Source organism: Macaca mulatta, chromosome 18, assembly GCF_049350105.2.
Source record: "Macaca mulatta isolate MMU2019108-1 chromosome 18, T2T-MMU8v2.0, whole genome shotgun sequence".
NCBI lineage: Eukaryota > Metazoa > Chordata > Mammalia > Primates > Cercopithecidae > Macaca > Macaca mulatta.
In genome coordinates this window covers 83,102,218-83,127,209 of record NC_133423.1, presented here as the reverse complement: position 1 = coordinate 83,127,209, position 24,992 = coordinate 83,102,218, and the positions used below count along the sequence as shown (strand labels likewise).

The 24,992-nt window shown below is 51.0% G+C and overlaps 1 protein-coding gene across 7 annotated transcripts; it reads right to left on the bottom strand.

Moving 5' to 3' along the window:
* Positions 1 to 576: 576 nt before the first annotated feature.
* On the bottom strand, positions 577 to 23,143 carry PRELID3A (PRELI domain containing 3A). Of its 7 annotated transcripts, XR_013408420.1 has the most exons (9): positions 23,081 to 23,143; positions 20,761 to 20,886; positions 10,891 to 11,059; positions 9,793 to 9,882; positions 5,349 to 5,419; positions 5,137 to 5,239; positions 3,044 to 3,130; positions 1,330 to 1,752; positions 577 to 1,260 (listed from the first exon to the last, which is right to left on the bottom strand). XR_013408420.1 is itself a non-coding variant. In XM_077975398.1 (8 exons), the coding sequence occupies exons 2-7, from the start codon at positions 20,829 to 20,831 to the stop codon at positions 3,077 to 3,079; spliced, it is 558 nt and encodes a 185-aa protein (XP_077831524.1). In that variant the 5' UTR covers positions 20,832 to 20,886; positions 23,081 to 23,143; the 3' UTR covers positions 577 to 1,752; positions 3,044 to 3,076. The 7 variants fall into 7 exon arrangements, 3 of the variants coding, with proteins under 3 accessions (XP_077831524.1, XP_028693772.1, XP_077831525.1); XR_013408422.1 differs by lacking the exon at positions 20,761 to 20,886; XR_013408423.1 differs by lacking the exon at positions 20,761 to 20,886 and having other exon boundaries at positions 1,369 to 1,752.
* Between the last annotated feature and the right edge of the window lie 1,849 nt (positions 23,144 to 24,992).

The window sequence follows — 24,992 nt, the reverse complement described above, 5'->3', positions numbered from 1 at the left end:
AAACAAAGAATGAACCTATTTCCAGCCAACACAGAAGTTACGAAGACGAACAACTTTACACTAATTAAAATCAACTACTACTACTTCCTCGGTTTAAGAACTGACCACCTCAAGAAAAACTTCTTAAAATGTATATATAGTGCATATATATAATATATATATAAGAATAACCACAACGCACGCAGGTGCTTGTTTTTACCCCACTTTGGTCACCAAAGGTTTGAAGTGGCTGGAGTCTGACATTTACAACTGTCTTCGCCTAAAAAATGTGATCGTACCCCCAAAATATGCAGGGACCTCTGCGTGCCCCAGCCAGTGTGCGACCCTTTCGCTCCAACCCTGCTTCAGAGACGGTTTCCAGATCCCATGTTTCCTTGTTTCTGTCTAGAGCAGAACCACCAGGTTGACAAGTTCTAGACCATTCCCACTGGGACATTACAGAGCTGCTGCGGGAGCAAGAGGGGCCGCTCAAGGGCGCTGCGTCCCGGGGAAGGCGGCACAGGGACCGCGCACCGGCAGCTCCACTCAAGATGACGCTGCTTAAACGCAGAAAAAAGACAGACACGAAACGGCTTATCCAGCATGAGCCTATCTGTGTTTAATAAAGGAAGGGAAGAGAAAGGCCACACACACACTTTCATAAGCACAGAAAACTTCCGGCAGTCTTTGCGAAAAAGAGCCACTGGCAGCGCGGGAATCCTTTACCCTCCAACGGACTCCAGACTCCTGTACTTTCTTTTTTAACCATAAGCATGGGTTGCTTTTATATATATTTTTAAATTAATGTTGTTTTAAACAACTTTGATTTAAACATGGTGGGAAAAAGAACTTTGGCGTTGTCCCTGCAAGGAGAAAAACAGGAACTCAAACCTCGGATGCTGTGAGGGATCCAAGGCCTCCAGCCCCAGCAGGTGAGGCTGGCCAGCAGCGAGGCGGGGCCTCCAGCCTGGGCACAGGATGTCCCCAGGGCAGGGGCAGGCTGGAGGGGGCCGGCACAGCCTGCAGAAAAGGCCCGGAGACCCCTGGACCCCAGCCCTCTCCCCGCGTGAGGAGCCTCGTCAGGAGAGGCTTAGCCACTCGAGGAAAGGCATTTGGGCGCCAAGAAGAAAGCCACGGCCCCAGGCCCCGTGAGCCCCACAGTGAGAGCCCGCCCGAGGCCAGCAAAGGCGGGGGTGGGGGAGAGGCCGGAGGGCGGCAAAGGCGGGGGTGGGGGAAAGGCCGGAGGGCGGCAAAGGCGGGGGTGGGGGAAAGGCCGGAGGGCTGCAAAGGCGGGGGTGGGGGAAAGGCCGGAGGGCGGCAAAGGCAAGGGTGGGGGAAAGGCCGGAGGGCGGCAAAGGCAAGGGTGGGGGAAAGGCCGGAGGGTGGCACAACCCCCCAGCGTCTGTGGACAGGCCTGAGTGGAGGACATCGCGGGCGGGCGGGGGCGGCACGGGCCACCTGCAGGGAGAGAAGGGCCTGGGCCACCATGGCAGGCAAGGTGATGGGCGCCACCCCTAAGGGACATGGGCGAAGGCCTCGCGCCCTCCATCCACGCAGACGGCGGCGGCGGGGCTGGCTGGGGCTGCTCCCTGTTGCACGCTCATGAGGGGAGGGACGTCCAGTCCCGGGGTCACCTGCGACCCGCGATGAGTCCAGCCCGATCCTCCTCCCCGGCCCTGCGCGCCCTCGCAGCCAGACGCGCTCTTCCGTCCGGTCCTTGCTCGTCCTCTCCTCACCTCCTCACCTGCTTCTTTCCTTTCTTCTGGGAAGCATCTGCGGAGACACCGGGGTCAGCTCGCAGAGGGGCAGAGGGTGCACCACACACCACACTCAAGACACAAACCACACTCATGACACACCACACACACACATCACACACATGCATATCTTACACACATGCACACACCACACACATACACATCACACATATTACACACATGCACATCATACAGACATGCACACATCACACACAGCACACAATACACATCACACACATGCACAGCATACACACATGCACATGCACCACACATACACATCACATAACAGCACACACAAATCACACATATGCACATCATACAAACATGCACACACGACACATACCACACATATACACATCACATACACAGAGCACACACCACACATATACACATCACACACAGCACACACTTCACACCACACACACCCCACATACCACACACACATATATACACATCACACATACCCCACACCTATGCACATCACACACAGCATACACACACACCACACACACACACCACATATATACATACAACACACATAGTACACACAGCAAATACAACACACCACACACAGCACATGCACACCGCACACACGGCATACACACACCACACCACATACACTTATATACATACCATGCACACTCCACATACCGCACTCACCACACACACATATATACTCACCACACAGCACACACCACACACCACACAGACACAGGCCGCCAGGCAAGGGAGCGCCCTACAGGCGCTGAACCCAGGGTACGGCCACGAAGGAGGCGAGGCCCAAGGCCGCCCCCTGGCTCGGGTTCAAGGAGAGCAAAGCATGGCTTCAGTGACTCGAGCAAAATCAGCACGAAGTTCTTAAGGATCCCTGGAGCCACACACACAGGGGACAGATGGGGACAGATGGGGACGAGCGGCCCAGAGCAGCGCAGCGCAGCCTCTGGTGGGAGGCGCATCCTCCCGAGGGAGCAGGCCCTGGTGGCCGCTGGTCATCGGGGCAGGGCCATTAGAAGTCCAGCCGCTGATGGCCCAGGACGCCAAGCAATGTTTGTGAAGCTCAAGGAAATGCCAGAAAAGGCTTTCACTGCTAAAAGGAAATGGCCTTGGAATCTAGATCCTGCCACGAAGCAAGGAATGAAATAGAAAGATGAACCCAGTGATTCTGTGTCACCGTGGAAAACTAAGGAGCTCTGGGCTGGAGAGCCACCAGCAGCTGCATATTTCCGGCGTCCCCTCGCCATGTGCACCATGCACACGGGTCACAAGGGGCTGCAAGGCCCCCCTAGGTGAGTGAATACTGTACTCACCACCATTTATCACAAGCACGGGCGCAGGCCTCCTTAGCTCACAGCGCTTTCAGAGTGTTCGATTATCCACTCGATAGCCGCCCACCCCTGCAACACAGAAAGATTTCAGCACTGAGTGGGCCCTCCCGCCTCGCGCTGCAGACAGCAAGGGACAAGTCCACGGGCTAAACTGCAGAAGGGAAGCGCTGCAGTTACAAGGAGACACAGCAGTGACCTTTCCAAGTGATCTTCACACAGGCAGGCAGTTCCTCCAGCTCAGAAAGGGGAAGGAAAACAGTGCCTAAGCATCACTGCTGTGTTAGCAAACCAGCGCCCCGCTGAGCTCAGTACAGCAAGTCCTGTCCCTCACCTCCCAAATCCCAGTGCTGAGGCTGCCCCAGGAAGCCAGGAAAGCCCAGGGCGACACCTCCACACACCCCCAACCCCATCCCCTGCACCTGCCCTCAGGCCGCTCCGCTGTTTCCAGGCACAACACCTCTCCCCACCAGGCTAGGGGAAGCAGTGATTCTCTCCTAAGCCTTCAACACAACCCCTAATAAAGTGAAATAAAGGAAAGCCAATTTGTCCTCACTGAGTTTACCCCAAGTTTTTCACATAAAAGATCTAAGGTAGCTGCGGCCTCACTGAATATTCCCTTCCTCTTATAATATTTTGTTTGGCAAACATTTAGGGCTTCTGCCCTAAACCAAGCACTGGAAACGATGGATGAGACCCGGGCTCCTTCCTCCAGCATGGACAAACCTCTCCCGCTTTGACCTTCATGGCCCTGCCTCCTCTGAACTGAGCTAAGCTGCTCAAATCTCTACTTCTCACATCTGGAGTCCACAAAATTAGATAGACAGGCTCTTCTGTTGGTGATGAGACTAAACGCAAGCCATAAATGGTTTTCCACTGGTTGGCGAGTTAAGCACGGAAGGACATTGGAAAGGGAAGTACAGCCTTAGGAATCACCCACTGATCCCAGAAATGAAGACTCACTTCTGACCCCCAAAAAGGGGGGAAGAGAAAGAGGGAGGGGCACGGGGGACAGACAAAGGGAAGACATGAGCTCGTCAGGTGGGCCCAGGTGAAAAGCAAAGGCCCTGCTCTGGCAAGTGGCATCCTTTAAATGTGAGGAACATCTTCCTCCCAAACATTCAAGCTCTTTCCATCAACTCTGCTGGAGAGGAGGGCAACCTGGACTTCTAGAACGATCTCTGCCTCCATTCCAATGCCCTAGACACAAAGGGAGTGCCATGGATGGCCTCCTGGGATCCATCCTTTCTCCTCTCACCTCTACAAAGCTCACTGCCAAATCCTGCCAGAGAAGAGCTGTGAAGGCGGCGGCAGGCCCCACGGAAGCATCACTGCTGGACAGGTTCAGCCAAAGCCAGGTAATGCCCATCAAATAGGAAACGACTCTTAAGTCCTGAATAGCCTACCTGACACTGTTAACACCTGGTATCTCTGATGTTGTGGGTTAGTTTGCTTTGGTAACTGAGCTTATGACATTTGGGCTCTTCGAAGTGCTAGTTGCCTTGGCTGGGTTTACGCTCCAGGTTTACCCCATACTTTCTCTACTGAGAAGAGTAACTTTACGGCTCCCTTGGCTTTCACAGATGCACTTCCCTCAGACCTGGGTCAGCCTTTCCTGACCCGAGTTTTGAAATGCTGTAGCATTATGAGCTCAGCACAAATGGAGAGCCCCAGCACTCTGGATCTTATTTATTTATTATTTTTTTTTTAGACAGAGTCTCATTCTGTTACCCAGACTGGAGTGCAGTGGTGGCTCAGCTCACTGCAACCTCCACCTCATGGCTCCAAGCAATTCTCATGTCTCAGACTCCTGAGTAGCTGGGACTATAGAGGTGTGCCATCATGCCCAGCTAATTTTTGTATTTTTAGTAGAGACGGGGTTTCAGCATGTTGGTCAGGCTGGTCTTGAATTCCTGGCCTCAAGCGGTCCGCCTGCGTTGGCCTCCCAAAGTGCTAGGATTACAGACATGAGCCAACATGTCCAGCCAGGAAGACTTATGAGACTAAAAATATCATCTTCTTAATCTGGCACTTAACAACTAGAGCACATGCAGGACTTCTAGGATTGAGGTACATACCTTCTTTGCATTGGATGATATCGTGTTGGCCATTAAACTTTCCAAATAACTACCGAGGCTAATCCCCTTCACGGTAATGATGGCTTCTTGTGTAAGCACGGTCCTGCAAAAGAGCAAGAAGAAAAGGGGCTGACCAGCCCTGAGAGAGACGAGGGTCTGCCCTGCCCTTACCCTTGGCATTCAATGTGTCAGTCCCACAGGAAATGACTCACATTTCTGGGTTCTCTGGATGAGGTGTGTACACCAACCTCTCATTAACTGACACCAAATTTGTGAGTGTGATCTTAAAAAGAAAAAAAGGTTTAGATTGTATTTCTCTTGCATTTCTTCCAAAACTGCCTGCCCATACTCTTCCATCCCAAAATTAGCACTTAGTGGGGTCAGAACAGAAGAAACTTTTAGGCATAGGAGATACGACCACATTAAGTCCTAGCAAACCATGGCTTTGCTGTTCCTTCTGGCAACTGTCATCTGTCTTCTTCCCATGTCCCACTCCACACGTGAGCAGGGCTCTGGCCTTCAAGGTACAGTCAAGCTGCCAAAACTATCAGAAGTTGTATTATAGAAAAGGACAAAAAGTCCTGTGTGTTCATATAAGTGAGAGAAACCTTTTCACCTACCCACGGCAGCCCACGGAGCACTGTCTCCTATGACTGGATGGGACAGACTCTGAATCCACATGGAGATTGCAGGGTTCTTTTCTCCTCCAGTACCACTTCCTATAAACAGACTAACTCCCTATGAATATTTATACTTTCTTTTTTTTTTTTTTTTTTTTTTTTTGAGATGGAGTGTCACTCTGTCGCCCAGGCTGGAGTGCAGTGGCGCGATCTGGGCTCACTGCAAGCTCTGCCTCCCGGGTTCACACCATTCTCCTGCCTCAGCCTCCCGAGTAGCTGGGACTACAGGCGCCGCCACCACACCCGGCTGATTTTTTTTTCCGTATTTTTAGTAGAGACGGGGTTTCACTGTGTTAGCCAGGATGGTCTCGATCTCCTGACATCGTGATCCGCCCGCCTTGGCCTCCCAAAGTGCTAGGATTACAGGCGCGAGCCACCGCAGTCTACCTTTTCTATCAAAAGCAATGTAAACACTGCAGCTCTAGAGCCACGCTAACAATTTTCTGTGGTAACAGTAATGTCCTATGCATGCTGTCTGATGTGGTAGCCACAAACACATGCAGCTAATGCACCCCTGAAATGTGGCTCACGTGACTGAGGAATGGAATTTTTAATTTAATTTTATCCTAATTAGCTTAATTTTTTTTTTTTTTCAGATGGAGTTTCACTCTTGTTGTCCAGGCTGGAGTGCAATGGTGCGATCTATTTATAGTAGAGATGGGGTTTCGCCATGTTGGCCAGGCTGGTCTCAAACTCCTGACCTCAGAGAAGTCAGGTGAGCTGCCCGCCTCGGCCTCCCAAAGTGCTGGGATTACAGGCGTGAGCCACCGGGCTGGCCATAAATAGCTTAAAATTAAATAGCCATGTTTCTGGTGGCTGCCACACTGGACAACAGAGCCCTAGAATTGCTTCATTGTTTAACCCAATTCACCCTCTTCTTCAAACGCCACTTCTGATAAAAGACCATGTTTTAAAAAGTTTAAGCAGTGAAAAGCAAATTAACCTTTCTGTAGTGACACTCATTTTTTTCAGTCATCTCTCACTGAATCCCTCCCCCAGCCTCACTGTCCCAGTGCAAATGGTTAGTAGGAAATCTCTCTCCTACTGAGTGCCAGGTTATTAAGAGTCTCACGTGTATGGGCATTTCATGCTACAGAAATATCTAATAATATCAATTACAAATTAAACTCTGATTAGCTGTTGTCATTTTATGTGCAATATTTTATGCAAGTCACTGTGTTGCATAAACCTTACTTCTCTGAGGTTTGTTCTTTTCTTTTTTATACGAGAAATGTGAGACTCAGAAAATGCAAATAGCATCCCCAAGTCATCGGGTCATCCAGCGACGGCTTCAGGATGCAAGCACATGGCTTGCTCCAAACCCCGTTTCCTTTCCATCAGACTTCACTGGAGCATAAACTGTTCCTTTTTACATACAACTGAATTTTCTGAAAGCATAAGGTGGAATTTTGTAAGTAAATACTGATTTTGGGAGCAGAGAGAACAGAATACATAAGCTGTGAGGAATAGCCAGGGGGCCCCAACTGAGGCTCCTGTGATTTTGTGCAGCCTGGGACAAGGAGCCAGCAGGACCAGGGACACTGGCAGAGGTCCAGGTAGTACACTAAGGAGCTAGGCTCCATCCTGCAGGTGGCTCAGAGCCTCATCTCAGCACACAGGGATGCACCCACTGCCTTCTACAGAAGGTGCCCCCAGCTGGGCAGAGTGTGGCTGGCCGACAGCACCAAGCATCCTGGCGGGCTACTCCCACGGCCGCCTGAGAAGCTCATAGGAGCTCCTGAGGCCCTCGGGTTGGGGCAGGGGAGCTGCGGGACCCAGAGCAGCTCCACTTTGTTTCAAACACTGGGCCTCCCACAAGATGCTGAGAAGATGGGGAGCTGCCCAGGTGCCAGTTCGGGTACTTGCATATGGCCGCCTGGATGACCTGCTCCTCAGCCCTGTTCCTACCCACTGTGCCCACCAGCCCTGCCTGCCCCTGGGCCCAGGTCGCCCCTCCCTCACTGCAGCGCTGCTGGCCAAACCTTCAGCTTCAGGCTGGACACTCCAGGGCCTGCTGTGCAGGGGCTGCATACTCGGGATGTGCAAAGCAAGCTTACCTCTCTCTTCTCACACCTGTCCCTGATGGGCCACCATTCAGCCTGGTGCCCTAACCAGAGAGTGGAGCTGCACCATGAGCCTCCCGTTCCTCACTCGCCATGTCTCACACCAGGTGGCCTCTGTTACCTCTCACCTGGACAATTACCTGCCCGGACTACTGGTCTCCCTGGCTTAGGTTCCAACATCCAGCCCACCCTCTCTTCACAAGCCTGCCAAGGTATTCTTCCCAACACACACCCCGGCTACCTCACCTTCCTGCAACAAACGCTCAGCGCCTTCTTACCACAACAACGACCTCCAGCTCCTCTGCCTCTTCTGTGGTCTCGTCCCTGCCCCTCTCCAGCCTCCTCCCTCCCACACCACCTTCCCCTCTTAGTCTCCAACACCATCTGTTTGTGGCTCTCTAAGGCTCAAGGGCACCCACTGCCAGTGTGTCTGGAGAAGTCCTGCCAGGCTCCCTGTCACCTACCTTCACACAGCCACTTAGGGGGGATCCTGCTCGCTGCCACCTACACAGGTTGTTTAGCTGCCGACCGTGGGATGACAGAGCCAGTCAGGAGGGAATATCTTTTAATCCTTGCATTCCCCATCCCTAGCACTGTGCTGGGTACCTGGCAGGCACTTGATACTGTTGGCAGAACCAGTAAATGAGTGGTGGCTAGAGCCAGCCGTGGCACTGGGGACAGAAAAGGAGGCCAGATGAGGGCATGGCTGACTTCACCCACCATAGCCCATTTCTATATTTGCTGAAAATAAGGATTATTTTATGAAATAATTTTCCTAGCCCATGCATATTCCCCAACATGTTCTTTGCATTTGCATTAGACCAATATACATTTTTTTAATTGAGAGAAGTGAGAGAGGAATGAAGTGGGGAAGTAGCTTTAAAAATGCCTGTTGGGGCAGGGAGCGGTGGCTCACACCTATAATCCCAGCACTCTGGGAGGCCAAGGGAGGCAGATCACGAGGTCAGGAGTTCGAGACCAGCCTGACTAACATGGTGAAACCCCATCTCTACTAAAAATACAAAAGTTAGCCAGGTGTGGTGGCATGCGGCTGTAATCTCAGCTACTCAGGACAATCACTTGAAACCAGGGGCGGAGGTTGCAGTGAGCCGAGATCGCTTCACTGCACTCCAGCCTGGGTGACAGGGCGAGACTCCGTTTCGGAAAAAAAAAAAAAAAATGCCTGTTAGTGATGCACACCTGTAGTCCCAGCTACTTGGGAGGGTGAGACAGGAGAATCGCTTGAACCCATGAGGTGGAGGTTGCAGGGAGCTGAGATCCACTGCACTCCAGCCTAGGTGAGAGAGACTCTGTCTCAAAAAAAAAAAAAAAAAGAAAAGAAAAAAGCAAGTTGGGAGGCATCACTTGAGACCAGGAGTTCCAGACCAGCCTGGGCAACAGCGAGATCCCATCTCTACAAAAAAATTTTTTTAAAAGTAGCCAGGGGTGGTGGCACGTGCCTGTGGTCCCAGCTATCTGGGAGGCTGAGGCGGGAGGATCACTTGAACCCAGGAGTGTGAGGCTGCATTGAGCTATTGACCACACCACCGCACTCCAGTGTGGGTGACAGGGCAAGACCCAATCTTTAAAAAAACAGAAATGTCTGCTGGTTGTCAAGACAGCGGTTATCCTGTGGGGGGTGCCCAAGGGGTCTCAGGGCCTGGTCAGATTCTGTTGCTTGACCTGCCTGCTAGTTAAGAGGTGTGTTCTTTGTGACAATTCATCATTATGTGCATTTTTCTATATACTTATTATACTTGAATAAAAAGATAAACTGCTAAATAAATTCAGCCTTTCTATGAAAAATATCAACATCTAGGCCAAAGGTGGGCTGGAAATAGAATTAAACGAAGGCCTTACGCGCCACCACCCAGACATACTGAGCCCCTTTCTCATCTGAGGCCATTGCTTACATTGGTGGAACAAAGTTCCATTTTCTTTTCCACTGGATCCACCACAGAATGTTCTTGGATGTATGTCAAAGTCCTACTGGTTCCCAAAATCTAAAAAACAAAGCAAAACTAGCATAGTGGAACGCTAAAAATTCTGTTTCATATCACCACCGAATACCACTGCATTTACTAATTAGTTCACTATTCAAGAAATGGTATCATGGGATGCAGCAAGGGACAGAGACAAAACCCCTGTGTCCAGCAGGTGAGCCACTGAGCAAAGAAATGAATTCCAACAGAGTGGAGCGTCCGGCAGCACTATGCTTCCGGCAAAATACAACAGGCTGCGGGCAGTGGAGCCGGGAGGCCCCTCTGCCGGGTGGGGTCTGGGCAGAGCCCCAAAGAGGAAGGTGCCACCATAGTGCTGGGGTGGAGGTGTTGGGCTGGGGGCGGCAGGTGCAGACCCTGCAGCAGGAGCGGGGCTGACTGAGGGGCCTGGGCCAGGCCAGGGTGTGGACCGCAGGTGGAGGCGAGATCCGGGCGCCGGGTTGGGGTGAGCCGTGCTTAGATTCGCATTTCCAGTGACCTCCCTGGCTCTGAGGAAGAGGCCGCGGGGGGCTGAACCATGGTGAAGCCTAACCCCGGTGCCCGAGGATGAGGCTTGCTGCGGACGCTGGGCTTTAGAGGCGATTAAGCCAGGGGAGGGGTGTGTGGCGGTGCTAATCCAGCACGCTCGGGCCCTTTGGGAGAGCAGATGGGGATGCCAGACGCCAGGCGCCTGGCAAAGCCTCCCGCGCCCCCCGATCTTGAGGAAGCCCCCCCACCACCCCCTGATCTCAAGACCCCCCTACCGATCCCCCACCCCACGCCCCCCGATCTCGAAGAAGACACCCTCACCGACCCCGTACCCCAAGCCCCCCCCCCGATCTCAAAGAAAACCCTGCCACTGCCCCCCTACTCCGAGCCCCCTGATCTCGGGAAAGGCCCCCGCCGCCCTCCCACCGCGATGTCAGCCAGAGCAGCAGACGGACCCACGAGGGGAGGAGGGACGCGGGGGAGGGCGGGGGCGGGAGTGGGGGGTTCCGGCGCGCTCGGAGCCGCAGCCCCCGCCCCGCTCACCGCTCTCACGAGGCCGGGCAGCCCCCACTCGGTGCTGAGCAGGCGCAGGCTGTGCAGGCGGCCGCGGCCGTCCACGCGGCGCTGCAGCACGTCCACGCCCAGCACGCTCGGGTTCATCGGGTTCGGGTACTTGCGCATGGCCGCCTGGATGACCGTGTCCCACGGGTGGCTGCGGGGAGAGCACAGGCGGCGGTGAGCAAGCCCCGGGCCGGGCAGGGGCGCAGGGTAAGGGGGAGGGAGGTAAAAGCGGCCGCCAGGCCTGCGTCTAGTCTCCTCACTTTACTGAAAGGCTCATCCGACAAATCGGAGGAGTCGCGCGAGCCTTCCCGACCGCTGGCTCAGCACCTGCAGACCTCAGCACCTGGCAGCCCCTTGGCTTTTGTTTGTCTGAGACAGGGTCTCACCCGGTCGCCCAGCGGGCAGGAGAGAAGTGGTGCCATCAGGGTCGCTGCAGACTCAACCTCCCGGGCTCAAGTGAACCTCCTGCCTCAGCCTCCCCTTGCCCCACCTCCAGTAGCTGGGACTAGGACTACAGGCGTGTGCCACCACACCTGAATAACTTTTTTAATCTTTTTTTTTTTTTTTTTTTTTGAGACGGAGTCTTGCGCTATCGCCCAGGCTGGAATGCAGTGGCATGATCTGGACTCACTGCAACCTCCGCCTCCCGGGTTCAAGTGATTCTTCTGCCTCAGCCTCCCTAGTAGCTGGGATTACAGGCGCCCGCTACCACACCTGACTAATTTTTGTATTTTTTTTTTTTTTTTGAGACGGAGTCTGGCTCTGTCGCCCAGGCTGGAGTGCAGTGGCGCGATCTCGGCTCACTGCAAGCTCCGCCTCCCGGGTTCCCGCCATTCTCCTGCCTCAGCCTCCCAAGTAGCTGGGACTACAGGCGCCGCCCCCTCGCCCGGCTAGTTTTTTGTATTTTTTAGTAGAGACGGGGTTTCACCGTGTTAGCCAGGATGGTCTCGATCTCCTGACCTAGTGATCCGCCCGTCTCGGCCTCCCAAAGTGCTGGGATTACAGGCGTGAGCGCCCGGCCTGTATTTTTAGTAGAGGCAGATTTCCCCATGTTGGCCAGGCTGGTCTGGAACTCCTGACCTCAAGTGATCCGCCTGCCTCTGACGCCCAAAGTGCTGTGATTACAGGCATAAGCCACCACGCCTGGCCAACCTTTTTTTTTTTTGAGACAGAGTCTTGCTCTGTCACCCAGGCTGGAGTGCAATGGCACTCTCTCGGCTCACTGCAACCTCCGCCTCCCGGGTACAAGCGGTTCTCCTGCCTCAGCCTCTCTAGTAGCTGGGACTACAGGTGCCCACCACGACACCCAGCTAATTTTTTTGTATTTTTGGTAGAGACAGGATTTCACTATGTTGGCCAGGCTTGTCTCAAACTGCTGACCTCGTGATCCGCCCACCTCAGCCTCCCAAAGTGCTAGGATTACAGGCGTGAGCCACTGCGCCCGGCCCAACTTTTTATTTAAAATAATTTTTTAGGTCTCATTATGTTGCCAGGTTGGTGTTGAACTCAAGGCCTCAAGCACTCCTCCTGCCTTGGCCTCCCAAAGTGCTGGAATTACAGGCATGAGCTACCACACTCAGCCTCCCCTTGTTTTATTTCCTGCCATCAGAGTGATTGCAAGTTACCCATTGCTTTCCAGAGCTCTGCACTTGTTTAGGCCTGAAACCTGCAGGGGTCAGATACACGTCTGATGGGTGCCAAGAGAGGAGCCACCACACCTGTTCAGCATGGACCTTCCCCCAGACTGCTGAGGGGTTGCTAGCAAGTCACTTCATTGCCCTAATTGTCCTAATCCGTCCTTTCTTCAGGGCTTGCTCTCTCCCAGGAAGCCTCTGAGCCTCCTGCAAGGACAAACATTCTCTGACAAGATCATTATTTCTTCAGAGGTGCCCAGAGAGGTCTGTCCAGCATATGTGTAGACACAGCCCAGAGGCAAGCCCGGATGTGTGCACACACATATGTACCATCACATTCACACATGTGTGCACATATGCATGCAGACACACATACATGCACATGCACACATATCTTCGCTCTATCGCCCAGGCTGGAGTGCAGTGGCGCAATCTCGGCTCACTGCAAGCTCTGCCTCCGGGGTTCACCCCATTCTCCTGCCTCAGCCTCCCAAGTAGCTGGGACTACAGGTGCCTGTCACCAAACCCGGCTAATTTTTTGTACTTTTAGTAGAGACGGGGTTTCACCATGTTAGCCAGGATGGTCTCAATCTTCTGACCTTGTGATCCGCCTGCCTTGGCCTCCCAAAGTGCTGGGATTACAGGCGTGAGTCACCGCGTCCACCCTACCATCCACTTTTTATAACTGCTGATAAACATTTTCCTGTATCTTGAAGCCATTTTCAGAAATAGGATTATAAACGGCTGTATGCTAGGTCATCTTGTGGCTATGTGTATTTCACCAGTCCTCTATGGTGCGTTATGTTATGTCGATTGCTTCCACTTTTACACGATAAATTATAACAGTAGAGAACATTTATGTACATTAGTCCTTCAACATATCTAATTCTTCCTTAGGAGAAAGTTCTAGAAATGAAATCTCCAAATAAAATATGAAAGATGATGAGGATACTGAAGTTTTTTGTTCCATATTTGAGGTCATTTTTTAATATAACTGAGTGATCATTAATTTACTTTACCCTCATCCGTCATCAAACTCTTGTCCTAGGTGAAAGTCAGCAGCAGGGACCAGATGAGAACCAGGGCTTGCAGCTCCCTAACCTGTTCTTTCTATTACATTGGGTGGCCTCTAAATTGTCAGGGCCTGGCCTGGAATCCTCTCTCAACAACAGAACACTTATGTTCAGTTTTTCAAACCATGCAATTGTGTCACTAATTTGACACATTCCACTGGCAACATAAAGAGAAGAAAGGGGTGAAGAAGCCAAGACTGGGTGGTCCTGATCACTCTAGGAATTCAGTCGGAGCAGAGCCCTTTTGTCTCTCTAAGGTTTAGGCAAGAACTGTCAGGGACATGGTAGACCCCCAGATCTATGTAAGGAAAGAGAATCTAGAGATACATGAGACGCAGAAAGGGTCCCAGTCTCCCAGGAGAGCCTCCTCAATGAATAATCTGAAGGCTTCTCAGTTAAGTTCCTTAGACTTGTTCCCATAGAAATCATTACTTTAAGCAGAATAGGCTATGCCTTCTAACATTAAGCTCAAAATAATCTAAACATTGAGAGATTTTTGCATTAAGCTTATCTCAAATAATGCTTCTTTCATATAAAATTCTTGCATCTTAGGGCTGGGTGCAGTGGCTCATGCCTGTAATCCCAGCACTGTGGGAGGCCGAGGCGGGCAGATGACTTGAGGTTAGGAGTTCAAGACCAGCCTGGCCAACATGGGGAAACCCCATCTCTAAGAAAAATACAAAAATTAGCCAGGCATGGTGGCGGGTGCCTGTAATCCCAGCTACTTGGGAGGCTGAGGCAGGAGAATTGCTTGAACCCGGGAGGTGGAGGTTGCAGTGAACCGAGACCGCCCCACTGCACCCCAGTCTGAGCGACAAAGCAAGGCTCCAACTCAAAAAAAAAAAAAAAAAAAAAAAAAAAAAACTTGCATCTTTCTGGCTGATGATTTAAACTAAATACAATCTGCTTAAAATATGCACATAATAAATAATTTTACTAATTACAGCCAGATGACCACACAAGTTAGTACATATATCAACAGAACAATGGAGGAAAATGATAAACATAATATCTCAACATCTCTAAAATGATAAAGTCTAAGCACAGCAAGTCAACAGCACACACCTTGGCTAAAGAAAATAGCCTTGTCTGGGCACGGTGGCTCATACCTGTAAATCCCAGTACTTGGGGAGGCTGAGGCAGGAAGATTGCTTGATGCCAGGAGTTCAAGCCCAGCCTGGGCAATATAGTAAGACCCCCTCATCGCCACAAAAAATAAAACATTAACCAGGCATGGTGGCACGCCCCTGTGCTACTAGTTATTTGGGAGGCTGAGGCAGGAGGATCACCTGAGACCGGAGGTCAAGGCTGCAATAAGCCATGACTGCACCACTGCACTCCAGCCTGGGTGACAGAGCAAATCCCTGTCTAAAACAACAACAACAACAACAACAAAAAACAGAACAAAAATAGCCTGACACGCTTTCAATGGGCAAAAATAGACAAGTCTGGCAATGCTGAGTACTGGAAAGGGTATAGGAAATAGGAAAACAGAAGTGCTGCTGGTGGACACAAACTGGCACAGGCACTAATGGGAACAGTTTACCCAGAAGCTGAAAATGGACACCCCGCCCCTGCTGAAATCAGTCAGGGCTCTCAGCTGCCTGGTTTAGGCAGAAGAGGAATGTGCTGAAGTTTATTTTCAAGAGGAGCAGAGAACTGCCTACTCAGGGATCCCCAACCAGGCGGCAGAAGCCTCCTCTGCTGCTGTCAGGGAGACCTCTGGGGAATCCGGTCCCCCAGGGGCAAGAGGCCTGTGCTGCCACCCAGCATGGATGGTTCCCCATACACAGGAGTCCTAAACACTCCGACACCCACGCCACATGTGTGGTGGGTCTGCCTTCGGGCTAAGGGAAGCTGGTTTCCGCGCTGGGGACTGGAAAGGAATAACAAAGGACTCTCTAAGCACCAACAGGGTCGGGAAGATGAAGGAGGAGGAAATCACAAGATGTCTGGGATTTGCCTAAAATAACTCAGGGGAAGGGGCAGTGGCTGGGGACACAGAAGACCCTGGACTGGCTGCCTGAGGGTAACTGTTAACCTGGGGGTGGCACCGGCTGTCAGTATTCTAGTTCCTCCATGTTTGCATAGTTCTGAAATTTCCATAGTAAAAAATTGTCTTAAAAAGATTTAAGGCCAGGCACGGTGGCTCACATCTGTAATCCCAGCACTTTGGGAAGCCGAGGCAGGCGGATCACTTGAAGACAGGAGTTCTAGAACAGTCTGGCCAACATGGTAAAACCCCATCTCTACTAAAAATACAAAAATTAGCTGAGCGTGATGGCGCACGCCTATAGTCCCAGCTACTTAGGAGCCCGAGGCAGGAGAATCGCTTGACCCTGGGAGACAGAGGTTGCCGTGAGCCAAGATCACACCACTGCACTCCAGCCTAGGCGACAGAGTGAGACCCTGTCTCAAAACAAAAACAAAAATAAAAGATTTAGGCAGGCCAGGTGTGTTGGCTTATGCCTGTAACCCCAGCATTTTGGGAGGCCAAGGCAGGAAGTTCACTTGAGACCAGGAGTTCAAGACCAGCCTGCGCAACAGAGGAAGATCCCTATGTCAACAAAAAATACCAAAGGTATTTTTTGGTGGCAAAAACCACCAAATGGTGGCACACAACTGTAGTCCCAGCTACTCCAGAGCCTGAGATGGGAGGATCACTTAAGCCAAAGAGTTTGAGGCTGCAGTAAGTCATGATTGCGCTACTGCACTCCAGCCTAGGCAACAGAGCAAGACCATCTCTAAAAAAAAGGAAGAAAAAAGATGTAGGCAGCCAAAAACAAGATGAAGAGCCTGCTACACCCCACCACCAAGTGACCCAAGGCCTCCATCAGCTGCTCCCTAGCGTGTGGGCCAACACCCTGGGGGCTCCAAGACCTTTTCCGGCCACAACTGTTGTCACAGTGCTACTGAGACATGACTGGCCTTTTTTGGTGATGGTGGTGGCGGGGCGGGGAGGACCGAGTCTCACTCTGTTGCCCAGACTGAAGTGCAGTGGGTGTGATCTTGACTCACTGCAACCTCCACCTCCCGGGTTCAAACAATTCTTGTGCTTCACCTTCCCGAATAGCTGGGACTACAGGCATGAGCCACCATACCCAACTAATTTTTGTATTTTTAGTAGAGATGGGGTTTCATCATGTTGACTAGGCTGGTCTCAAACTCCTGACCTCGGGTGATCCACCCACCGCGGCCTCCCAACGTGCTGGGATTACAGGCATGAGCCCCCGCGTCCAGCCAATAACTGGCCTTTGTTGCTGTATTGACATTTGTACTGATTCTGCAAAAGCAATGAAGGCACAGAGCCAGTGTCTTCCCAGCAGCGAGGCAGGGCTCCAGACCGCATGTGGCCGCTGCAGTCCTCACTGCTGTGCACTCAGGAAACAATGCCAGTTTCTCTTAGGGACATCTGTCATTACATGGCCAAGTGATTAATTTTATGACTGCTTGACCCCTGAGTACTCTTCTCTTTGATAATCTGTGTGAGGGAACAGAAGTGCACCAGAAGCACCTCTGCTGCTGCGGCCCAAGTCCCTCGACTATGGGGGGGTCTGGGGGCTCCAGCACCTGCTCACTGTGAGTGACAGCCCCTGTCTCTCTGCTGCTTTCCACTCACTGCCTGCCTCTTGTTCTTGAAAGAGCAATCAACAGAAAGAAGAATAAACAGATAAACTTTGCTTATTCAGACTTGGGGATCTGGCAGATGATCTCTTGAATGTTAACAAAGTAAGGCTGTGCTTCAAGGAAGACAACTGATAGCATTTGCTGCCAAAGATAAAATTTGAGCTTTAAAGTGATAATTTGGCCAGGCACGGTGGCTCACGCCTGTAATCCCAGCACTTTGGGAGGCCAAGGCAGGTGGATCGCCTGAGGTTAGGAGTTCGAGACCAGCCTGGCCAACATGGCAAAACCCCTTCTCTACTAAAAGTACAAAAATTAGCAGGCCGTGGTGGGAGGCGCCTGTAATCCCAGCTATTTGGGAAGCTGAGGCAGGTGAACTGCTTGAATCTGGGAGGCAGAAGTTGCCGTGAACTGAGATCATGCCACTGCACTCCAGCCTGGGTGACAGAGTGAGACTCTGTCTAGAAAAAAATAAATAAAGTGATAATTGAAATTTCAGAAAACTTCTATCTGCTACCAGGAGCTGGATGACTGCCCCATGCTACACGCTCAGTGGAGGCCTATATTCCAAACGATTCCAAGTCATACTTGGGTTAAAGATTCGGCCAGGCGCGGTGGCTCAAGCCTGTAATCCCAGCACTTTGGGAGGCCGAGGCGGGCGGATCACAAGGTCAGGAGATCGAGACCACAGTGAAACCCCGTCTCTACTAAAAATACAAAAAAAAAAAATTAGCCAGGCGCGGTGGCGGGCGCCTGTAGTCCCAGCTACTCAGGAGGCTGAGGCAGGAGAATGGCGTGAACCCAGGAGGCGGAGCTTGCAGTGAGCCGAGATCGCGCCACTGCACTCCAGCCTGGGCAACAGCGTGAGACTCCGTCTCAAAAAAAAAAAAAAAAAAAAAAAGATTCATTTATATACAGGACAGGCCAATGGGTTTGTTGTTGTGGTTGTTGTTTTAAGAGATGGTATGGTCTGTCACTGCAGTCTCAAACTCCTGGGGTCAAGCAATCCTCCTGCCTCAGCCTCCTGAACAGCTGGGACTACAGGCACAAGCCACCACACCTGGCTAATTTTTGTATGTATTTTTTGTAGAGGCAGGGCCTACTATGTTGCCCAGTCTGGTCTCAAACTCCTGAGCTTAAGCGATCCCCCCACCTAGGCCTCAGAGCTCAATACTCTATTCATTATAGTTTCAGGTGTTGTGTTCCAACTAAGTGTTAACAAGCTACTGTTTGTTTTGTCATAGCAGGAAAGAATAGTCATAATTACTTAAAAAGACTACCAAGATACGCCCACCTTTTCCAGCTGCGTATTTGTGTGAGGCTGGGGTTTATCCATACACTTCAACCAAAACTATGTATTGCCAAACACAGACTGCAAAAGCAGATATGAGAATCAAGTTATCTCCGATTAAGCCAGATACTGTAGATATTAGTAAAAACAGAAACAGCGGCCAGGCACGGTGGCTCATGCCTGTAATCCCAGCACTTTGGGAGGCCGAAGTGGGTGGATCACGAGGTCAGGAGATCGAGACCATCCTGGTTAACACGGTGAAACCCTGTCTCTACTAAAAAATACAAAAAATGGGCCGGGCGCAGTGGCTCAAGCCTGTAATCCCAGCACTTTGGGAGGCCGAGATGGGCGGATCACGAGGTCAGGAGATGAAGACCATCCTGGCTCACACGGTGAAACCCTGTCTCTACTAAAAAATACAAAAAATGAGCCAGGCATGATGGCAGGCGCCTGTAGTCCCAGCTACTCAGGAGGCTGAGGCAGGAGAATGGCGTAAACCCAGGAGGCAGAGCTTGCAGTGAGCTGAGATCGCGCCACTGCACTCCAGCCTGGGCAACAGAGTAAGACTACGTCTCAAAAAAAAAAAAAAAAGAAAAGAAACAGCACCACTCCTTTCACTAATTTTTGGAAATATAGTTTTTTATTCAGAAACATTGTGTTAATATAATAGGTTTATTATTGTTAAATTTAATGAATTAACTCTTTCAATTTCTCATTTTTAATTTCTAATATGGTAAATCCTGACAGATATAACCCACATAAGCAAAACTGTTTAGGGTTTTGCTAAGTCAACAGGTCCTGAGGCTGAAGAGCTTGAAATCCATGGGCCTAAGTGGGCCCTTGATTGAGTGGGAAATAGACACAGGGCTGGTCACTGCAGTTCGATCTGTAATAAGGGGAAAACTTAATGTCCTCCAATAAAAAAAAGAATAAATGGTGGCACATTCATACAGCTATTAAAATCTATATCTACATATATTTACATAGGCATCTACAGACATCTCATACGGATGGATTTTCGAAAAACAATAGGGCTAGGCGTGGTGGCTCACGCCTGTAATCCCAACACTTTGGGAGGCCCAGGTGGGTGGATCACTTGAGGTCAGGAGTTTGAGACCAGCCTGGCCAAAATGGTGAAACCCTGTCTCTACTAAAAATATAAAAATTAGCTGGGCGTGGTAGCAGGTGCTTGTAATCCCAGCTACTCGGGAGACCTATAGGCTTCTCCATGTTAAGGCTGGTCTCAAACTCTTGACCTCAGGTGATCGACCCGCCTCGGCCTCACAAAGTGCTGGGATTACAGGCGTGAGCCACCGCGCCCAGCAAGGGAGGAAGACATTTTAAACCCTGTTCATGTTTAAATGTCCCTTTCTATACTTTGGTCGTATGTTTTTAATTATATTTAAACTACTTTCTCCCCTGTCTAGGTAACACACATGTTAATCCATGGGCTTTCCCCAGGCTGCTTTTGTCCGGGTATTTACACTGCTGTCTGCTGTGAGTGATCTCAGGGCCTGCAGAGTTTCTTCTCCACGTGGACACAGGAAGAAAACTTGGTAAGATCAAAAGTGTGCCTAATTATGTCTTCATTTCAAAAGTACTGTAATCCCAGCACTTCAGGAGGCCAAGGTGGGTGGATCACTTGAGGTCAGGAGTTCAAGACTAGGCTGGCCAATATGGTGAAACCCCGTTTCTACTAAAAATACAAAAAATTCACCCGGCGTGGCGGCACCCGCCTGTGGTCCCAGCTACTTGGGAAGCTGAAGCACAAGAATAGCTTGAACCCGAGAGGCAGAGGTTGCGGTGAGCCAAGATCGTATCACTGCATTCCAGTCTGGGTGACAGGGCAAGATTCTGCCTCAAAAAAAAAAAGGGAAAAAAAAAAGGAAATTTATTAATTTCCAATCAAATGTTCACCTAACAGTAAAACAAACATTTTTTTTTAAATATAGAAAGAAAAAGAAAGGTCTATAATCCTCAAAGGAAAAAAAATCAGGGATTTCAATGGATGAAACAAGGGGAAAGCTACACAGTAAGTCCAGCCAGGAAGCCAGACTTCCAATTTGTACTGTCATTTGGATGCTATGCCACCTCATGGTACCACATCATTCATAACCCGTCCAGCCACAGGCCAATGACAGCATCCACAGCCAGCCACATTCCACATTTGTCAGGCTTCATTACAGCCCTTTGCTTTTAAGTTCAAAAGTCTATGGCAGAGAATTAGCACCTAGTCCACAGCAGCTCCAGGGATGACCAGGATTCCTTTGGTGGATAGCTGCCCCCGTCCTGGAAGGGCATCTGATCTCCGTGTGAGATTCCTCACCCCTTCTGAGTACCTGCTAAGCACCAGGCCCTGGCGGGGTGCCAGGAATACAAAATGAATGATGGGAGAAATGAAATACTGACACTCTACCACATGGTGAGCCTCAAGATCATGGGAAATGAAAGCAGCCAGACATAAAACACCCCATATTGCAGGATGACATTTACATGCAACGTCCCAACAAGGCAAATTCATAAAACAGAAAAGAGATTCCTGGTTGCCTGGGGCAGGGGTGAAAATGGGGTAAAATGGGAAGCTAATGCCCATGGGGCACCTCTGTAGGAGGATGGAAGTGTTCCAAGACAGGACTGTGTGATGGTCTCACTTAGTCAAACTTAATGAATTATACACTTAAAATGTGTATAATTTTATGGTATGTAAAGTGTACTTCAGTAAACCTTAAAAAATAAATGGGAGTTAGCAGCTGCAACAATTTTCAAAAGCATCAACTGTGATTTTTCACAGCTGGCTATTCATTTGTGCTTGTCCACAGACAGTTAACAAACCTCTAGGGCAGACCCCAGCCATTCCATGAGAAAACTGAGCCCCAACCGCTTGGGCACCCCTGGTATGCAACGACTTAAGTGTCCACGGCATCCAGACGGCTCAGTGATGCCCCATCCTTGTTGCTGAAGGAACCCTACTTGAGAAACACTACAGGCCATACAAAAAAGTAGATCCCATCAAGTCTAAAGACTTCATGAAAAATAATTTCAGAGGTTTTGAAACCACTTGATATATTTTTATAATAATTTTACATGTTTAAAGTCAGGCCAGGCACAGTGGCTCACACCTATAATCCCAGCACTTTGGGAGGCCGGGGTGGGTGGATCACCTGAGGTCAGGAGTTCGAGACCAGCCTGGCCAACATGGCAAAACCCCATCTCTACTAAAAATACAAAAATTAGCCAGGCGTAATGGCCCATGCCTGTAGTCCCTGCTACTTAGGAGTCTGAGGAAGGAAAATCACTTGAACCCGAGATGGGGAGGTTACAGTGAGCCAAGATCGCGCCACTGCACTCCAGCCTGGGTTACAGAGCAAGACTCTTGTTTCCAAAAAAAAAAAAAACCCTCCAGCCTGGGTGACAGAGCGAGACTGTCTCAAAAAAATAAAAAAATAGTCAAAGGATGACAATTTCCTTCCACGCAGTACTTTCTTTCCCCAAAAAATAAAATGCTTAATGCTTAAGTGAGATCAGATAATTTAAAAATCTTTATTGCTGTAAATAAATATTAAAGAATAATTTCAGTGTGTCATAGATCACTGACTTAAGATACCACTTAGGTTAGGAGGGCACTTTTTTTTTCTTTTTATTTGCACAATTTTATGGAGTATACGTGCAATTTCGTTACATGCATAGATTTCGTAGTAATCAAGTCAGCGCTCCTAGGGTATGCATTAGCCGGGAAGGTGCCTTGCACCCATTAACCAATTTCTCATTATCCTCCCTGTTCCCACCCGCTCACCCTTCAGAGTCTCCATCGTCTGATGTTCACTCTCTACATCCATGTGAACATATTCTTAAGCACCCACTTAGGAGTGAGAACACACGATACTTGTCTTTCTGGGCCTGGCTTCACTTAAGATAATGACCTCTACTTCCATCCGTGTGCCGGGGGGGCACTTTTAAAGTTCGGGGTTTTCCACGCTGGCTTGGAGGCCTTCCGTGCCTAAAAGTGAGTTCAGGGCCAGGGCCCCCCAAATGCCTTCTTTCCCTTCAGCTTTCTCCAGAGCTCACAACCCGCCGTGGGCCCTCACTGAAACGCGCAGAAGATTTATGACAATCTCAGCAAAGGCGCCAGCTTGCAGGCCTCTCCCCTGCCCGGCTCCCGACCCAAAGGAGAGCAGCGAGCCCCAGGCCCCCGCCCCCTCCCCCGCCTCCGGCCGCCCCAGCCCCCGCCGTCCCCGCTCCGGCCGCCCCGCTCCGGCTGCCCCCGCCCTGGTCGTGGACCACCAGCGGGGCCTCTCTGCCTGCAGCCAAGCCCCTGCGCACGCCGGGGGAGAGGCCGGACCGGGCGCAGCGCCTCGCCCAGACCGCGGTCCCGGGGAAGGGCGTGCCCCTCTCCGGGACGCCGAGGTCGCGGTCTGGGAACGGCCGGCGCAGGGCTGGGGACTCCGCGAGGCCCGCTGTGAGGTCCGGCCTTTCCCGGACCGCTCCAGCCGGGCTCGGGAGCAGGAGCCGGCGTCCGGGCGGCCCCACTGCGGCCTTCAGCCAGGCCTCACCCGAACACGTGCTCCGAGCTCCAGATCTTCATTGCCGCCGGCGCAGTGCGCGGGCTCTGGGATCCCGGCCGGGTGCTCCGGCCCGCGCAGCTCCCGGCGCGGAGTGGGCGGGGCCTCGATGGGCGGGGCGCTCTTGGGTGCCGCCCACCCAGTCTGGTGGCCGGGCAGGCTGCGGCGGCTAAAAATAGCTCTGCGGGCGCGGCTGTGGCGCAGCCCGAGATCTGCGCTGCTACCCGGAGGTTCACGGTGCGCGCTTGCTGCAGATGCGGCGGGCGTAGGAGGCGACGCTCGTCTTTATTCCCACTGTCCAAATTCCCCCAAGGCCCTGTCCAGCTACGCCGGTTTCTACTGTCGGGGACGTGTGATGAAAAACGAACCTGTCAACCCTCAAAACTCCACTGCAGTTTGGGTCTTGAACAAACATTAAACCAGCATGTGATGTGCATCACAAGCAATCCGCAAATAGGCTGCAATGACAGAAATCTCAGCCTGTATCAAACAGCCGGGAGGATGCCACCTACCCCACACATGCTCCCGAGGTAAACGAGACAGCCCTCCGGGGAGGGGACTCCACTGCACCATTTGTCACAGAATTCATCTTAAATTCGCCTGATGATGGAGTGGCCATTAGTAAATGCAGTGGCCCTTTGCGTTTGCTAATTGCCTTTATCCAAAGGAAAAATGAATTTTTCATATATTTACTACAGGAGGTAGGTTTACAATTTGAAGCCAGGGGTTCTCTGGTAGCTGGACTCCTACCCTCCCACGGAACTGGGAGACGGGGATGACATTTCAGAGAGGACTCTCAAGTCCTTGAGAAAATACATTCTTGAGTTGTAAAACTGGGGGGAAATATTTAGCTTTAAAAAAATTTACGTATATCTCAAAAAGAATTTGTGATTACAAGTTTTCTAAAGCAAATCCTGTAAGGAAAAAGAGTCTCCCTTTGCACCAGGATAAACTCCTTTATAGCTTTGTAAAGTACCCTGCACTGCCGCAAACGAAGTTAAAGTGCAAGGAAGTGACATGCTTGTTCTGAGAAGAGGGTACTCTTCTCCAGGATGAGATGGGGCGAGAGGACAGGGCCCTTGTCTGAGTCGGCTGAGTCCCAGCTTAGAGCAGGGCCTGGCGCCCCGGGGACGTCTGTGGCCGTGGGGACAGCTCTCCGGGAGATGCTGACACTAAAGGAGACCCCTCCCCGTCCTAGGTGCACTGGCCTCAGGCTACCTGAGCTATGGTGATTCCTGCACACGTCCTCGCCTTCTTCATCCCAGGCACTGGTTCAGTTTCCTCCACCCAAAGAGCCCTGCTCTGTGCTGGTCCTGGAGGTATCTTCCTGGGAGGAGAGCAGAATACACAAGGCCCAGAAGCCGGAGGCTGGACCGTAGGGTCCCGTGGCAAATGGCAAGAGTTGAGGCCAGAAAGGGAGACAGGAGCCACAGCTCATGGCACGAGTTGTCACATGAATTATAAAAGGCTTTATAATTCATGGTGAGCTCAGACAGATTTGAGAATTTGAGATTTGTGAGGCAAAACCGTTTAACTCAAGCTAGATCCAGGAAGTAGGCTCGGCTGTCTATGGGAGGCCAAAGTCAGGTGGAGATGAAGATGGCGAAGCTGGAAAGGGCCTACTTTCTGGGAAGGCTTCTGGCCTCCTCCCCACCTTGGGTTTAGAGGTGACTACTGGATGCCATGGAGCTGTTCTCTGCCATAGCACCTATCACAATGCTGTGTATACTTCTGTCCCCTGAGGAAGTGTCTTTGTTCGACTTTGTTGTGGGGGACACTCATGTATTTTTCATCTTTGTATTCCCAGTGCCTGGAAAATATTAGGGACTTGAAAACTTTTTTTCTTTTTTATTTTCTTTTCTTTTTTCTTTCTTTCTTTTTTTTTTTTTTTTTTTTTGAGACA

Coding starts and splice junctions, on each gene's coding strand:
- PRELID3A (XM_077975398.1), bottom strand. CDS start 20,831: ATGCCCTTCCAGGACGGGGGCAGCTATCCACCAAAGGAATCCTGGTCA. Junction 9,883..10,890: donor TGCCCGGCCTCGTGAGAGCG/GTGAGCGGGGCG, acceptor TTTGTTTTTTAG/ATTTTGGGAACCAGTAGGAC. Junction 5,240..5,348: donor CATCCAGAGAACCCAGAAAT/GTGAGTCATTTC, acceptor GCTCTTTTGCAG/GACCGTGCTTACACAAGAAG.